General features: G+C 45.4%; 3 protein-coding genes across 3 annotated transcripts; 2 read left to right on the top strand and 1 right to left on the bottom strand.

The window, feature by feature from the left end:
- Positions 1-1,215: 1,215 nt before the first annotated feature.
- On the bottom strand, positions 1,216-2,328 carry LOC308079675 (tyrosyl-DNA phosphodiesterase 2-like; the record flags this gene model as incomplete). Its single annotated transcript, XM_080421227.1, has 1 exon — positions 1,216-2,328. One exon carries the CDS (start codon positions 2,326-2,328, stop codon positions 1,216-1,218), a length of 1,113 nt encoding a protein of 370 aa, XP_080277353.1.
- Positions 2,329-2,551: 223 nt separating this feature from the next.
- LOC308079755 (GTP-binding nuclear protein Ran-like) lies at positions 2,552-3,208 on the top strand (the record flags this gene model as incomplete). The annotated part of the gene is made up of 1 exon (XM_080421347.1): positions 2,552-3,208. One exon carries the CDS (start codon positions 2,552-2,554, stop codon positions 3,206-3,208), a length of 657 nt encoding a protein of 218 aa, XP_080277473.1.
- Positions 3,209-4,814: 1,606 nt separating this feature from the next.
- Positions 4,815-5,465, top strand: LOC308079849 (GTP-binding nuclear protein Ran-like; the record flags this gene model as incomplete). Its single annotated transcript, XM_080421460.1, has 1 exon — positions 4,815-5,465. One exon carries the CDS (start codon positions 4,815-4,817, stop codon positions 5,463-5,465), a length of 651 nt encoding a protein of 216 aa, XP_080277586.1.
- Between the last annotated feature and the right edge of the window lie 10,585 nt (positions 5,466-16,050).

Below are 16,050 nucleotides of genomic sequence, written 5' to 3' on the forward strand. Positions count from 1 at the left end.
GCAGTATTTCTTCTCCATTTATGGCCATATTAGTTGGATCACTGGTGCAACGTAGCTGTGAGATGGATGTGCGATGCGAAGTGGACGCTACGTCACGCTATAGCGTGACGCGAGGGCTGCGAAACTGCCCTAACACTTATAATTGTACTGACGGCATGTAATGTATATAGCTGATGTGATTTGACATTAGACCAGAAAAATACAGGCGCTATATCGGTGCAAGTACTGTTTCTTGTTTAATAAAGTACTTTACAGTAGCTGTACTCACTTTGGAGAAGAACACAAGGACATGTACTGTAATACTACTAGAAAGGTGAGCTCCTTGGTACGCAGATCTCCGCCAGGCCTGGCTTGCTTCCAAGGGCCCGCAAATGTTTGAAGTAAATTCTAGCCAATCAGAACGGAATATGAAGAGACACAGACTGACAGACGGGTACAACGGGTATTGCATAACGAGGAGGGGCATGAATTCCCAAATTGTATCGTTCCTGACTTGCATGGTTCCCGGGTAGGTCTAGTTTTTCCAAATTTGCGAAAATAGCAGAACTACAGGCACACAGCTAACTGATTTATGCTCTCTGTCTCCCTCCCTCCCCATCTCACACACCCCCATCCCTCTCTCTCACTGAGCTGACATCACACAGAAAACAGAAAACAGTTGCCTAACAACACCCATTTAACCTGACGTCAGGGATCTCCATATATGGGTGTGTGTACATATTTGGGCATAATGTGGGCACACAGACAAATGACTTGAACTTCATATCGCTGTCGGGCAGAATTCTAACAACTTTTTATACAGTATATTTTTGTAAATGAATGCCCTACTCCATTACATGAGTCACACAAAAAGAAGTGAAAATAGCATATCTACAAGCTGGACGCGGACGTGTAATTATTACATTTTTTTTTAAATAGTAATAAAAAAGGGACGGTTTTGGCCGGACTTTATACTTGATATTATTAGATTTCTTTTTAATGACAAAGTAGGGTATGTTGCTAGGGCTTCTACTGGTTCTACAAGGAGAACCCTTGCTGCGGTTGTGGCAAATAGCAGCCAAAGAAGTTCCAAGATGGTGGATTTGAATTTGAAAAAACGGTGAACAACGTAAGTTGTTCATTCATAACGTATTTCTGTACATTTGAGTCCAGGGGAGTAAAGTACAGATACTAAAAAAAAATCTTTAAGTACAGTACTCAAGTAGATGTGCTTCATTATTGTCCACCACTGCTAGTGGTGAACTGAGCGTATATTCCCCAGTGATCACTTGTGTAACGACCACAGTCAAGCTTCTCTAGGCCAATCAAAGCCATGCTGAAGGGGGCCGGGTGTGGAACCACATCCCCTCCGGTAGCTGGTCTCAGGTATACGCGGTCGAACCGGCAGCGACAGCTGTACGGTGCGGCCAGGTTGCTGTTGGCCCTGGTGTCCCAGGTGTAACGGCAGTGCTCCTGCCTGCCTAACTGCTCCCATATGTCACACACGTCACGTGGCAGGCCCACCTTGGCCACCTCTGCGTCTCTCAGGTTGGTGTCCCCTCCGAACAGCACTGTGATGTTATCGGGCACCTCGGCCATCCTCCGTAGAACCAGCCGCAGCTGTTTCATCCTCTCCTCCGCGTGGGCCTTGCAGCTCTCAAAGTGGGACGTCATCAGACACAGGTCCAGCCCTCTGAACGTCACCCGGGCTACCAGCAGGTTCCTCGCCATCTGGGTGGTCGGGTACGGGACGACGTCGCTCTGCAGCAGTTTGACGCGGGATTTTTTCAGCATCATCCCAGTGAAGTAGCCCTCCTCACCGCTTTCGATGAGCAGGTAGCTGACGGCTCGTTTCTTCAGGTACTGGACGTATGGTGGAACGAGCTCTTGCAAAAACACCACATCTGGGGTGTACAAAGCTAAATACGAACACAAGCCTCTGGCGCGGTCTTGTAGGTCTGTGTCAAGTCCGTCCACATTCCAGGAGATTAGCGACAGTTTGTCATCATTCTCTGGGGACTGCTGGTTAGAATCTGTTTTGCTGGAGCAAGCTGGATCCTCTGTTAGATCAGCGCAGTTCGCCTTAGCACTGATGTCAGTTTTCCTCCTTTTGTTTTGGTGGCTGGGGTATCTTCTCCCTGGGGACTCTGCTATGGCGAGTACTGTCTCCAGGTCAGCCTCATAGAACGAGTTCAATGCTCTCTCCATCTCCCATTCATTTTCAGTCAGATAGCATTGAGCCACAGCGCTGTCAGAACCTGTTACAGAAGCAAACTCCTCACATAGTTGAGTCCTGGTTTGTTCTATATCAGAAAAGGTTCGTTTATGAGTTTCAGGTAGGCTGCTCATTGTAGCTTTCACAAGTTTTTACTGATGCACGTTTTTCCACTACTTCATCCACACTGAATTCTGCATTTCTATATTTGGAGACAATGACAACGCCTCTCAACCAATCCCAAGTCAAGGTCTGAACTAACTGTGACATCTCTAATATAAAAGACATTGAGTGTTGACGCGTTTAGCATTCGTGTGCAACGACCGATTATCAGCAATAACGACAGCAATGGCAACAATGTACGGAAGCCCAGAAGTTCAAGCCCAGTTCAAGCTTGTGTTGGTGGGAGATGGTGGTACGGGAAAGACCACTTTTGTCAAGAGGCACTTGACCGGAGAGTTTGAGAAGAAATATGTGGCCACGCTCGGCGTGGAGGTGCATCCATTGAAATTCCACACCAACAGAGGAGCCATCACGTTCAACGTGTGGGACACGGCTGGTCAGGAGAAGTATGGAGGCCTCAGGGATGGCTACTACATTCAAGCCCAGTGTGCCGTCATCATGTTCGATGTCACATCTCGAGTCACCTACAAGAACGTCCCCAACTGGCACCGCGATCTGGTGCGCGTTTGTGAGAACATTCCCATCGTCCTGTGTGGCAACAAAGTGGACATCAAAGACAGGAAGGTCAAAGCTAAGAGTATCATCTTCCACCGCAAGAAGAACCTGCAGTACTACGACATCTCGGCCAAGAGCAACTACAACTTTGAGAAGCCGTTCCTGTGGCTGGCAAGGAAGTTGGTGGGTGACGCAAACCTGTTGTTTGTGGAGATGCCTGCCCTGGCCCCCCCAGAGGTCTACATGGACCCCAATGACACTGCACGGTACGAGCAGGAACTCAAACTTGCATCAGAAACAGCGCTCCCAGATGAAGAAGAGGACAATGACCTCTAAGCTGTTAGCCAATGTGCCCTATATCCCCCCACCATTGACAAAAAGTGTGTGTGTGTATTTGTGTGTGTGTGTGTGTGACAGTCAGAGAGAGAGAGAGAGAGTAAATGACAGATTTTTTTGTTATTAGAGTAGGGGTTCTCAAACTTTTTTATACCACAACCCATATGAGGGATTTTTTTTTGGCGAGCCCATCGACCCCCCGGCCCCCGGAGCTGTCTGTGTGTGAGGAGTGTGTGTTGCCATGTCCGCTAATTATAAGCGACTTTGGCCTACCTTTGAGAGCGAGATTCAGCACAGTGTTGCCATGTCCGCTAATTATAAGCAACTTTGGGCTACTCTTATAAAATGGTCTCTCACACACACACACACACCTTGCGTGAGTACCTACAGGGCTTTACACAATGGGGGAGAGGTAGTGAGTTGATAACAAACACACAGAGAGCGAGGCCCGACACGTTGAATAATAAGCAGCAGTATTTCTTCTCCATTTATGGCCATATTAGTTGGATCACTGGTGCAACGTAGCTGTGAGGTGGATGTGCGATGCGATGTGGACGCTACGTCACGCTATAGCGTGACGCGAGGGCTGCGAAACTGCCCTAACACTTATAATTGTACTGACGGCATGTAATGTATATCTGATGTGATTTGACATTAGACCAGAAAAATACAGGCGCTATATCGGTGCAAGTACTGTTTCTTGTTTAATAAAGTACTTTACAGTAGCTGTACTCACTTTGGAGAAGAACACAAGGACATGTAATACTACTAGAAAGGTGAGCTGCTTGGTACGCAGATCTCCGCCAGGCCGGGTTTGCTTCCAAGGGCCCGCAAATGTTTGAAGTAAATTCTAGCCAATCAGAATGGAATATGAAGAGACACAGAGTGACAGACGGGTACAACGGGTATTGCATAACGAGGAGGGGCATGAATTCCCAAATTGTATCGTTCCTGACTTGCATGGTTCCCGGGTAGGTCTCCCTCCCTCCCCATCTCACACACCTCCCTCTCTCTCACTGAGCTGCTAGTCTGACATCACACAGAAAACAGAAAACAGTTACCTAACAACACCCATTTGTGCTGACGTCAGGGATCTCCATATATGGGTGTGTATATTTGGGCATAATGTGGGCACACAGACAAACGACTTGAACTTCATATCGCTGTCGGGCAGAATTGTAACAACAATAAATCAATGCCCTACCTCATTACATGAGTCACACAAAACGTAGTGAAAATAACAGATCTACAATTAATGGGACCATAATTTACTGTCAGAACATGTTACAGAAGCAAACTCCTCACATAGTTGAGTCCTGGTTTGTTCTATATCAGAAAAGGCTTGTTTGCGAGTTTTAGGCAGGCTGCTCATTGTAGCTTTCATCAAGTTTTTACTGATCCACGTTTTTCCACACTCTAAATTCAGCATTTCTATATTTGGAGACAATGACAACGCCTCTCAGCAAATCCAAGTCAAGGTCTGTGACATCTAACTGTGACATAACAGCTTAGCTCTAATATAAAAGACATTGTGTATTGATGCATTTAGCATTCGTGTGCAACGACCGATTATCAGCAATAACACAGATTAACAGCAATGGCAACAATGTCTGGAAACCCAGATGCCGAGTTCAAGCTTGTGTTGGTGGGAGATGGTGGTACGGGAAAGACCACTTTTGTCAAGAGGCACTTGACCGGAGAGTTTGAGAAGAAATATGTGGCCACGCTCGGAGTGGAGGTGCATCCATTGAAATTTAACACCAACAGAGGAGCCATCACGTTCAACGTGTGGGACACGGCTGGTCAGGAGAAGTATGGAGGCCTCAGGGATGGCTACTACATTCAAGCCCACTGTGCCATCATCATGTTCGATGTCACATCTCGAGTCACCTACAAGAACGTTCCCAACTGGCACCGCGATCTGGTGCGTGTTTGTGAGAACATTCCCATCGTCCTCTGTGGCAACAAAGTGGACATCAAAGACAGGAAGGTCAAAGCTAAGACCATCATCTTCCACCGCAAGAAGAACCTGCAGTACAACGACATCTCGGCCAAGAGCAACTACAACTTTGAGTTGCCGTTCCTGCAGCTGGCAAAGAAGTTGGTGGGTGACCCAAACCTGAAGTTTGTGGAGATGCCTGCCCTGGCCCCCCCAGAGGTCATCATGGACCCCAATGACACTGCGCGGTACGAGCAGGAACTCAAACTTGCATCAGAAACAGCGCTCCCAGATGAAGAAGAGGACAATGACCTCTAAGCCGTTACCCAATGTGCCCTATATCCCCCCACCATTGACACAAAGATGTGTGTCCCCTTTCTTCCTACCTTTTACAGATGAAAATTGGCTCATGGGAGGACGTTGGAATTCGTGAAAACGTAACATGCCCATATTTGGAGATTGTCAGGCCGCAAAGCAGCCTGAAAATATTGAAATTGCCTTAAGGGTGGAGGGTGAGGTGGATGGTGGGAGGGTGTCATAAACAGAACAATGCCAAGATGCCCAAATATGGGGATCTTTGTGGACAGGGGGTACAAACATAACATGCCCATATATGGAGACCACTTTAAACTAGATCTTCAGTGGCCTGGTAATGTGGTACTGTAAAATCCTGTAGCAAATTTTCCTTCATGAAGTTGCATTATGTGTGGGGTCGAGGTCCTTTAAGAAAAAGAGATTATCTGCGGAAGAACAAGACGGGTCTGTTCTGATACTTACAGCTGTTTACAGTTGCGAATCAAGGGAAACCGTTGAGTGTTCAGGCCAAGATGGACGACACTGAAGGCATTCCTCCTGAGAGACGAGCAGAAGCTGATCTTCTGTGGTAAGCAGTTGGAAATTAACGCAAAAGCTCACGGGGTTCTGGTGGGCACAAAACCCCTGTCAGTGGCAACCAAATAACTATGTATTTTCTTCCCCCATCCCGTGGCTGCCTCGTGCATCTGCAGCTAAAGCTGTATGCATTAATTATCACAACATCATACTGACACTCCACGACATAGATGATGATACACAAAACATGTAAACGCATAATGAGGCTTGAGCGCTCTGTGACATAATGTTGCATTCCGAGATGGCAGTAATTGTGCACATTTTGGAGCTGTTGAAAAATGTAAGTGAGCACCTACAAGAAGTTGCTCTTTGCGGGGTTCTTGTTTCAAGAAAGCAACTGGGTTGGTTGTAGCCCTGGGCACCAAAAAGTCTTAATATGGCCCTGAAGATGGCTGCACCTACACCATCCAAAAAGTCTTAATATGGCCCTGAAGATGGCTGCACCTACACCATCCAGAAAGAATCCACCCTCCACCTGTCCTGAGTCTGAGGGAGGGGTACAAAGATCATCAACACCCTCACTGGTAAGACATATCACCTCCTGGAGGTTGAGCCCCAAATAATACCATTCAGAATGTCAAGGTCAAGGCTTATCTTGGACACTGGTTCTCAACCTGGGGTCTGGGGACCACCAGGGTCTCCAAATGGGTCTGTGTTAAATTAACACTGCGGTTTTCACAGTGTAGATTGTGGTCCCAGAAATGAAAAAGGTCGAGAATCATAGATCTACAGAAGGCGACCCCCCCTGACCAGCATCTTTGCCGGTACGCAAACATCAAAGGACTACAACAACCAGAAGGAGTCAGACTCCTTCTGGTTGTTGTAGTCCTTTGATGTGGGCATAATGTATTCTTATTCTGTTCAGCCCAGAAGAGTTTTTTTTTTTCCCCCTAAGGTTACATGATGTTGTGGGTTTGTGCGGTGCACGGTAATTAACTGATCATATGCACGCAAAGTTTACAGGTGTTATTAGTGGTACTGTCGTGTGAGACGTCTCACTGCTTCCATGTCACTCAATGTAGCCCACTGATTCTATACAAATGTATTCTTACGGGTCTGTAACTCAGAGAGTGTGCAAATATCTTTGGGACTGAAATTGTCATGGTAAACATCTCAGTGTTATTATTTCACCCCAATCTACACTGTAAAATGCTCAGAAATTGAAATGGAATCAAGCCACAGACCCCAATCTACATAGTAAAATGATCAGAATGAATCAAACTGAGTGTACAAGTGTACATTTTATGGGTCCATTTAACACCTCAAGCTATTTTTTTTATTTTGTGTTATTTTTTTGCTTATTATGTGTCTTGAGTTTAGATAATGCACATAACACAAGGTGTTATGAATCCAACATCATGGTGGCCTGGAGAAAGATGTCAAGACCAACCTGAAAATCCTCTACAATGACTAAACTGAAAGGATTGAAAATAAATATGAACGTACGTTTGGTACACTAAATTGGCGAAATAAATACATAAATAATTAATAAAAATAGCTAGCCAACTGGGCAGGAGATTTGAGCATGAGGAGATAGACCATGTGTACTAAGAGGGTGCACTGTTATCCTCAGGCCAACAGTGGGTTAGCAACAAAACAAATTTTGCCTCTCAAAGTCCAACCCTATGTCCTCATCGCGGTAGCAGCTCATGCTGACTAACAGGGCTCTGGTAAAATTGCATTACCTGTGCAGTGGATCATCTGTTTCCATCTGCTTTCATTCTCTGCGTCTTCCTTGGTCACCATTTCTGTCTACTCTCTCTCTGCGTCTCAGGGAAAGCTAACCTCAGAAAGCTAATACTCTGGACGTCTTCCTTGGTCACTATTTCTGTCTACTCTCTCTCTCTCTCTGCGTCTCAGGGAAAGCTAACTTCAGAAAGCTAATACTCTGGACGGACCACGGAGGGTCTTTCTTTTTTACGGCATGGCTCAGTTTGATATGCAACACTGAGTTTGTAAAAATCTATTTGGACCTTTGGGGTCGCCATACAATAAGCAGTACAGTATGCAGAAGGTGCAAAAGTTGATCAGCAAAGCCGTGCAGTACCTGATGTCAGCAGGTACTATGTACTATGAAGTCAGAGTTTGGTGACAAATGGTGATCTGTTTCAGCATGACAAGAGATTCCTGTATGTATAGCTATTAATCTCTCTAGATACATTTTTGCCTACAACACGATGCCTCAACAAATTGAATCATGCAAACCGCAGAAAATCTGCCGTCCCGCCGACTCTCCAAGACTAACGTCATCAGCGGTATGATGGAAGCCACCCCCTCATTTGTGTTACTTGTTGTTTTATGAAAATAAACAAGTAACATAAATACTGCCAGTCTACCTGGACGTAAGTTTGTTATTGCAATGACGTCATGATGACTTGGACTATAGATCAAAAGAGACAGACTCCCTCAACTGAGTTGGGTCAGGCAGACTGCACGGACCTAGACTCGCATGGCCGGACTGTTGTTTGAAATATATTTTCGTGAATGGAAATGTCACGGATTTAGGGAGATTGTGGAATAGTTGTCTGGCTACGTGAGACTAGCACAGACCCTACCGGTTTACTTCTTATTGGTTTCACACCCTGTTGTACTCTCTTCACACCCTGTTGTACTCTCTTTCTTCAAAGGTCTTTTCAACTTTTCCTCACTAGCTCAAAGGTCTTTTCAACTTTTCCTCACTGTAGCTACTTATTTGCTATTGGCCTCATGCCGGTATTCGCTTTTCTGAAAGGACTTCAGGATAGGGTAGATGTTCTCAAATGCCTGGTTGATCTCTTCTCTGGCCTTGGCGCCCGTCAACACAACCTTTCCAGACACAAATATGAGGAGGTTAATTCTGGGCTCTAACATTTTATAAACCAGTCCTGGAAAGCTCTCAGGTTCGTACTGGCTGAACTGCTGGTGTTGGACGAACAGTGTCTCCAGCCTTACAGGGAACTTCACGTCGCAGCTGCCAACCATGTTCTGGATCTTAAAGTCCAGGAACTTAGCGGGAAACCCCAGCTTTTGCACAGCACGGGCGAACTTCCTCGCCGCCAGCCTGGACTGCTCCTCGCTTGTGGCTCCGGTGCACACCATCTTCCCGGAGCTGAAAATCAGCGCGGTGGTCCTGGGCTCTCGTATTCTCATGATGACGGCGCCAAATCGCTTTGGGTTGTACTCTGCATTCCTGGCTTTCTCGACGATGAGCTTCAGATCCAGCTTGCAGCCCAGGTTCACTGTAGCTACGATGTTCTGTAATGTTGGTTGGATTCCAGATCCAGAGACGCCCTTTGTGGCGGGTGTGATGGGGGTCTGAAGGGTGGTGTAGCTCATACCCCTATGGGTGTTGTTCCCTGGCAATGTGATAGTAGTGGTGGAGCCCCCTACTGCCTGGGGGTGAAATAGCTGAGAGGTATGAGTGTTCCCTGGCAGAGGGGTAGTGACCCCTACTGCCTGGGAGTGAAATAGCTGAGCATTAGAGATGGGGCCCCCTACCGCATGGGGGTGAAATAGCTGCTGGGGAGTGTTCCTATCATTCTTCTGCTGTTGGGTCATGTAGATATTATCCTCTGTCCCAGCTGGGGAGCCCCCTACTGCCCGGGGGTGAAATGTCTGAGCAGTAGCAGTGGTGGAGCCCCCGACTGCCTGGGGCTGAAATAGCATAGAGCCCCTTACTGGCTGGGGCGGAAATAGCTTAGAGGTGTCCCTACGGCTCTGCTGCTGGGTCATGTATAAGTTGTCCTCTGTCCCAGATGGGAGGTAGTCAGCGTCACCCAGGGTGGTGGTCATTGCGGAATGAAGGGTGGTGTAGTCCTCTGTCCCACATGAATAATCCTTGGTTGTAGTATCACCAAAGGGGGTCATGGGGATGTGGTGCCCTGGCATGGCGGTAGTAGTGGTGATGGAGTCCCCTGCAGCCTGGGAGTCAAACAACTGAGGGCTGTTCCCACCGTTATTCCACTGCTGCTGCTGGGTCACGTGAGCGTAGTCATGTGACCTAGCTGGGCGGCAGTCGTAATCCTTGGTTGTATCGAAGGCATCAAAAGGAGGTAAGGGGTTCTGCATGGCGAACACACGAAAAGACTGGCTTTGGCTTTCAGCTTGTTAGTTTCACAGTAAACCACGCCTTTTGACGGGATGCTGCTTCGTTCTGTTGAAGTCCCTTACAAAATGACTTATCTTCTTGTGTTGAGTGTCTGTTTTCGTCTGCAAGCTTTGGAGGTTGGGGGAAGCTTATATACTGAGCTTATAACATCATTCATGTCATGACATCACCAGCTATGCCCATATGTGCACGTCTGTTATCTATATGTTATACAATACATTTCCTAGGCGATCCATGATTAGACCAATGCCATGCCCAAATACAGAGTTCCATGTCAGCCTTGCCCAAGTATGGAGATGCCCAAATATGGAGATCCCTGATAACGTCATCATTGTACCATACCATGTCATCACTATGTGATATGGAGGTCCATGGGTACTGTCACTAAAGACAAAACCTAAATGATTTATAGTTAGAAACCAACTAGACCCTTACAGTCTGTAACTCTGAGTTAAAGGATTTTACAGTGTAGATTGGGGTCCCAGAGATAGATAATTACATCAAGGGAGTCCTTGAAATTACAAAGTTGAGAATCACTGTGTTAGTTCACGCAGTAGTCATTATGCCGTCATAACAGCTCGCTCTTGTATATGGATGGGGGTTTCTGCATCGCTCTCCCTGATTTTAACTTAGCATGTTGCTTGGTTAATTCAGGGACAGGGTGGAGCCATCAGCACCAGGTATATATACTGTAACTGTAATGAATAAATAAATGGTTAAATCTAAAGTATAATGAGTGTTCCTGATTAAACTGCGTTTCAGATTGTTCAAGAAGTCCTGGTGCAGAAAAATACATACAGTAGACAGTATAGGTGCAGAGACATAATACGATAACAAATCTATATAAAGTTTGGCTTATGTCCCGTATTGTGCAAATTGTCCAACAAATGGGTTGGGATTGTCACATTTTGACACGTTTTTCTGTGGTTACGTCACAGATGTGACATAGAGTATGGAGACCAATTGAAACCGGATCTAGGTGTGGAGGCCTATATTGGCCTATCTATATTGTAAAACTACCAACATGATCCATCCTTTTATATTGGCCTACTTGACAGTATGCACAGGAAATTATGCTTTGCTTCACCAGAGCAGGATGATCCTGAGTGATCCCAAACTATTAACTATCAACGACTCACACGTCGTAACACGTTGATAGTTGTAGGTCTTTTTCTGGGCACATGTGTTGTGTAATGCAACAAGTCGAACTATGGACTATACATTACGTTTAGATTTACAGTAGATTATTAGCTCATCAGTTGTCACAATATTGTCTAGTGTATCGACCACCATAACCCTGCACCTTCTGGACAGAATCCAGATTCTGGGAGACTTCAACATCTTATTGACTCTTATTGACCTATAAAAAGTAATTCATGCCCTTGTCACATCCCGACTGGATTACTGCAACTCTTACTGCAACTGGGGTCCTCCAGTTTGTAAAAAACGCGGCTGCCAGACTTCTTCTGACTGGCACCCGTAAGAGGGACCACATCACCCCCATACTGGCCTCCGTCAGTCAGATTTAGAACAGATTTTAAAACCCTTCTGTTTTTTTTAAAAGCACTAAATGGACTAGCACCACCCTACATCATTGAACTACTGGGTCCCCCTCACAGCACCAGGCCACTGAGATCCTCTGACCAGAGGCTTCTCAAAGTCCCAAATACCCGGTTAAAGCAAAAGGGTGACCAAGCTTTTTCCGTGGTTGGTTCAAAATTGTGGAACAGCCTTCCGTCCACTTCCGTCACCGACTCCAGACTCAAAACACACCTCTTCTCCCTAGCATTTGAACCACCCTAGATAGACTCTTTCCATCTGCCAGCACACCCCCCTGTGTTCTTATCTTGTGGTCTGTCATTGTTAAGATATTTGCATTTTTTTGCTGTTTCTTTTTTTAGGTTCTTTGTTATCATGTTATACAGCACTTTGGTCAACCTGGTTGTTTTAAACGTGCTTTATAAATCAAATTGACTTGACTTGACTTGACAGTATGGTTGTACTGTTATTAAAAAATAGACCACAGACATAAACATTCATTTCATACTGCACATAGCTGAATGCATGAAAACATGAATGACAGTCCAGTCAGATACCAATATCAACACTGCACAGTAAAACCCTCCATCTTAATTTAGCTCTGTTGAGAGCAACCACATGGATGTAAGGGCCGAAATAAATATTTTTCTGTTACTCTGTCTATCCATCAGGCTCAGAAAATGATAGTGATATAGCATGCAACATTATAGCTTGGAACCAGTTCTTCTCTCATAACTTTGTGGTTACAGATGGGTTTTGCTACATGTTAGCAACCTAATCTAATCTTCCATGTTCATCTACAGGTTTACAGAATTCAACACATTAAAAAAAATTCCAGTGCTGAGTCAATAAGCAAATTACTGATAATTGACGTTAATAATATTATATAATTTGGAGGAAAACAGCAGTGTATAATTTTCTAATTGGTTTAGTTGTTGTTAGTTGCTGATGACAAAGGCATGGTTGTGATGGGTTTCATTCCAAAAACAAAAAACATCCTTTAGGAATAAAGTTAGATGATGTTCACTGTTAAACATCGTCGCTGTCGGGCAAAAACCTTGTATGTCCAAAACGGTTTCTTTTTTTATTACCAATTAAAAAAGAAAATAACTTAGCGATAGATCTACATGCTCAGCTTGCAGATCTGCTATTTTCCCTACTCTTGTATGACACTCTTGTATGAACTGGGGCATTCATTTAAAAAAAGTTATGGAAACAAGGTTTCTGCCCGACAGCAACGCCATGTTTTCATTGTGTTTTGCGGGATATCGCATTGCAATAGCCTGTTTAAAGTTATGACATGCCAAACAACTAATCAATGTTGACACTGTATGCTAAAAGATAAAGATAATGTTTTCAATTCCATAGTTATTATATAGCTACTGTATGCAGTGTTCTGTAGACCGGTTTATATGCATCAGATGATATAACGCTTATTACAACTGTAAGACTTGACTTGGACTCTAGCTAAAGACTTGAGCATCTCTGAGTAGGCTACTTACTATAGGCTTACTATAATTATTTTGCATAAGGCTTCAAAACAGGAATGGATATTGTCCAGAAAAAGTGGTGGTATTAACCACCTGCAATGTACTTGGTGTGCTCTTCTTTCGATGTACATCTATTATAATCTCTTCACCGAAAATAGCCGATCTGCAAGCTCACAACGGGTCGCATTGTAATGCGTTGAGAGCTGAGAGCTTGTAGACCTGCTATGTTTGTTGAATGTGCCCCCAGAATAGGGATGCAGGGGTTCAAGTGGTTAAAGCCTGGTGTGTTTGCATGTGCCTTGATGGGGCGGAGTATCTGCGGGCCGGTTGTTGTGGGCCAGTCCAGTAAAAAAATCCATGGCCACTTTTTGTTCCCAGCCCGTCCCTGGGACCCTCATGACCAAACTGTTCAAAGGTCTTGAGCTTAGATCACTGGTTCTTAAAGTGGGGTCTGGGGACCCCTGGCAGTCCTTGAGGGGGTTCCAGGTGGTCCCCAGCTAAATGCCTGATAGTAACTCCGATAGTAACTTTTGAGAGTGTACAAATGTTTTGTACACTCGCTGAGTTAAATTAACACTGAGGATTTTACAGTACAGTAGATTGCAGATTGGGGTCCCAGATATAAAAAATAGTTTCAAATGGGGGTCCGTGGCCTAATGCATATCAAACTGGGGGTCCTTAAATTTAAAAAGGTCGAGAATCACTGGCCGCCTGCCTCTTTCTCTTATTATAGTTATGGGTTATTATAGTCACTAAAACTAAGACTAAAACTAAAAATTATTTAAGTGAAACTAAAATAAAAACTAGTTTAAAAAAAACTAAACAAAAACTAAGATGGTCCTGTGAAGGTCCTTGAGAATCACTGAAACTGAAATTACTTAATACTGGAACCCCTACACCCCTATCTACACTGGTTGGTGTTCAAATGGAATCAAATGGAACATTTGAATTCACTCGTACACTCTGAGTTACAGACCCGTGAGGGTAAATTTGGACAGCTGGTGGTCCCCGGACCGGAATGTCGAGAAGACTCTAGACTGTCTCTTCTCCCCAAGCCTTCAGTCCCTTTTCTTCCTACACCGTATTATCCAACTCCCATGCCTCCTAGTCTGAGTTGTTCTCAGTAATAACATTGTCCGATCAATGGACCGATCAGCACCAAACCTCTTGTGCCGAGCTGCCAGTTAGGCAAGGAAGTAGCAACATTTTTTCACATAATGTGACATGTCGTTAATTTTATATATGGAACTGAAAGGCAGTTGGATGGGGTTGAATCCTTGCCCAAATATGTCATATAGCGTATACATTATAAATCACTGGTTCTCAATGGGAACCACCGGGGGTAAGAGTCTGTAACACTGCAGATCTTACAGTGTAGAATGGTGTTACAGACCTGTAAGGGTCCATTCGGACCACTGTTGGACCCCAGACCAGACGTTGAGGACCAGTGTTAGAAATGACTGCCGTCCTGGCCGCATGTCCAAGATCCACATGGGCGGCACAGCATTATTAGACCATGTCTTGTTTCTCTATTTCCTATTTGTGGGAATACTGTTTTAAATAGCAGCAATCTTTCCATGAACGCGGAAGTGGTATAAACAAGTGTACTCTGTGTGACCCCAGCTGCTGACGATATGCAACTTCACGAATGGATACACCACATTAATCGGGTCGGGGAGCTTAAACGTCTGCGTTGACCCTCCATCCCGATCGTAAATAAACTTCCCAAGCAGTACACCTTCTTCCCAGTCGTGCAGCATCCCGTAAACTTCAAAGTCCTTGGGTGCCGAGTAGCAGCTGGGAAGACTGTCCAGGGTGACGTGTGTGATTCTGACCGGGTGATAGAGGTGGATGACCAGGGTCTTGAGCTGGCTTTGGACCCTGCTGGGGTCTGGATTGGTGCCTGGGGGCGAAGGCCACATCCGGATGTCCGACAGCTCCCGGGACAGCTTCAGATTCTCCGCTTCCAAGGCTTCCGTCACTATAAGCGACGCCAACACAGCCACTTCCTCCCCCAGGAGACCCTGCATCCTTTTCTTCACAACAGCCGATACGATTCGTGGATCCACTGTAGGTATTTGAGGCCTTGTGTTGGAAGTAATTAAAGAGACCTGCGTTTGTTTGCTGGGGATGAGAGAGAAGAGGATGCAAATACTTATAACTGCGACAACGAGCAGGAGATAGGAAAGAGGAAGTAACTTTACTCTTGCCTGTACTGCAGCTGAAACTGACTGTACTCGTGTCTGCACTGCAGCCTTTAATGATGAGATGGAGCTTGTTGACTGACAGGGGGATCCAACACGGCTGTGTCGAGGGCTTCTGGTACCATGGCTACTAGTGGGGGAGGGATACTTGGGATACTGTAGTATAGGGTAGTGTCCCTCTGAACCATTACAGCCTAGACAGTTCAAGGGATTCCCTGAACTGTCTAGGCTGGTATGGCTCATCATCTCTTGCGTTAGCGGTCTGTTGAGGCCCGCGGCACCGGCGTTGAACGACGCTATAGCTAAATCCCAAAGTAACTTTACTCTTTGTACCGCAGAGCAAATCTGTATTGTTAGCGACGAAAAGACAGAGCCTGTCTTCCTGAGGTATCCACTGCCGCTATCAGTACCATCACCGTCGCTAAATCGCTTTTGGAAGTAGTCCTCAGAGGGATATAGTCCGCTCTGATCCGTCTCCTGCTTCAGTGGACCATTGGCAGCCTTGAATGACGAAATAGCTAAATTAGCAAGTAAAGAAACAAAGGAAATAAGTAACATAACTTTTGTCCGTACTGCAGCAACCAGTGATGAGATAATCCGTCTGAGGTATCCAGTACTTCTGGGTCCAGTGTCACTGCTACCATAGCTGTGGCTAGTATCATAGTTACCATAGCTGTATACAGGGTCACCGG

This window comes from Gymnoscopelus braueri (genome assembly GCF_963280865.1).
Source record: "Gymnoscopelus braueri genome assembly, chromosome: 1".
NCBI classification, from domain to species: Eukaryota; Metazoa; Chordata; class Actinopteri; order Myctophiformes; family Myctophidae; genus Gymnoscopelus; species Gymnoscopelus braueri.